Source organism: Octodon degus, unplaced genomic scaffold (assembly GCF_000260255.1).
Source record: "Octodon degus isolate 3935 unplaced genomic scaffold, OctDeg1.0 scaffold00082, whole genome shotgun sequence".
Taxonomy (NCBI): Eukaryota; Metazoa; Chordata; class Mammalia; order Rodentia; family Octodontidae; genus Octodon; species Octodon degus.
Window position 1 is genome coordinate 10,984,950 of NW_004524658.1, and position 1,798 is coordinate 10,986,747.

Below are 1,798 nucleotides of genomic sequence, written 5' to 3' on the forward strand. Positions count from 1 at the left end.
GTCCAAAAATCTCACCATATACAACCTTGAAGCAGGACAGTCCCACAATATTCCTTTTCCTGTCTCTTGCTTTCATTCACCACCCCCTTCTTGAACATCCACCTACCCGAGAGACATCATAGCAGCAAATGGCGAGACAGGATCTTCTAAAATTGCCAGCCTTGAAATCGTAATTCTACCTCAGCCTCTGCAGTGTTGGGAGTATAGGCTTGTAGCACCACACTGGGCTTTTATGGTAGCTCTTTTATATTCCATATAAATAAGTTGTGAATTAGGAATGCAATCTTAGAGAGGGGCTGAACATTTAAGACATTTTTGGTGCTTTGGTAAGTTCTTAATTTTTTTGATAAGACTCTAAACTTGATGTAACAATCAAAATTGAGCATTCAAAGTAATCTTTCTGGGATCATAATGAATTTTCTAGATTCTGCGAATAGATTTCAGATAAACTAATTGTAATAACTGATTTTGTGATTAAATGTGAATGATCTTGGACTGATTTTAGAAATGAGGTTTTATTTGTCCTTGATATTTTCCAGAGGGTTTTTTTTTTTTTTAAACAAACCTTTGAGGTCTGTAGTTTTGATCAATACAGTAGTAGAACATATGCCTGGCATGAGAATTTGACCTCATGTCAAGCCCCAAGTTTGTTGCCAGCACCAGCAAAGGCTAAAAACAATTCTGTTCCATACTGGTAGAATAGTCAGGTAGTTATTAAAGTTTGTCTATAATTTCCTGTCTGGGATTTTAGGACTTAAATACACAGATAATACACATTTAGGACAGATGTAGTTACAATATGAAGTTTTTATTTTCCTAAATTTCAGTTTCTAGTTTAAGTGGAAACGAGCAGTATAATTCAGTAGATTGAGAGTCCCTTTACCTGAAATGATTAAGAAGAAAAAGTTTTGCTTTAAAGTTTTCTCACGTGATTGATCTCATATGAGGTTAGTCAGGTGAAGTTTCTTCCTCTTGTGTACCATTGAGGGTTCAGAATAAAAGTTTTTTGTAATTTTCAGATTTTCTAATTAAAGATGCTCCAATCCCTCCCTCCCTCCCTCCCTCCTTCCCTCCTTCCCTCCCTCCATCCCTCCATCCCTCCATCCCTCCATCCCTCCATCCCTCCATCCATGTTTTTGATCTCTGTAGTTTAGGCCGACTTGAACTCAAGATGTAGCCAGGCTGGATTCTTAACTCCTGGCAGTCCAAATGCTGAGATTTCAGTCATGTACCATCTCATGGGGGTGTTTAACCTTTTTATCAAAAAATTTAAAGTTACTTTTAAAATAATTTTTAACAGTATTATACTAGCTTCTAGCTTTTAGAAAAATATAACAGCAAGGAGTTTTTTTTCTTTCTTTGACTCTAGGTTTGTATACCTCTGATTCAGAGCACAATAAGTGATTCTAGTGCTTCACCTCCAGGAAGTTCATCTCGTGTAACTACTCCAGGATTAAATCCCGGGACTCCTGTACATAAAGGTAAAGGACATACGTTCTTTTTTTCTTTTTTTAAAGGCTTTGAATGAAGACATAATATCTTTAAAAATCCATGTATATATTTGTTTTGTTATTGTTGTTTTTTTTTTTTCCAGGCGTGGGGAGACAGTGGGTTGAACCCAGGGCCTTGTGCATGCCTGGCAAGTGTTATACAACTGAGCCAATTCCCCATCCCTTTTTTTTTTTTTTTTTAAATTTCATTTATTTATTTGTGTGTGTGTGTGGCCAGTTCAGCCCACCAGGGGGCGGGGCTGGCTGGCATGTGGTGCTGGGGGATTGAACCGCGGTCCCTGTGCTTT

General features: G+C 37.7%; 1 protein-coding gene across 3 annotated transcripts in view; it reads left to right on the top strand.

Moving 5' to 3' along the window:
- Positions 1-1,798, top strand: part of Rif1 (replication timing regulatory factor 1) — a 93,249-nt gene that overhangs the window by 39,940 nt on the left and 51,511 nt on the right. For all 3 annotated transcript variants that reach the window (XM_023721344.1, XM_023721342.1, XM_023721343.1), the window contains one exon: positions 1,370-1,481. In XM_023721344.1, the coding sequence (XP_023577112.1) occupies positions 1,370-1,481 (112 nt within the window). The remainder of the gene's footprint in view (positions 1-1,369; positions 1,482-1,798) is intronic.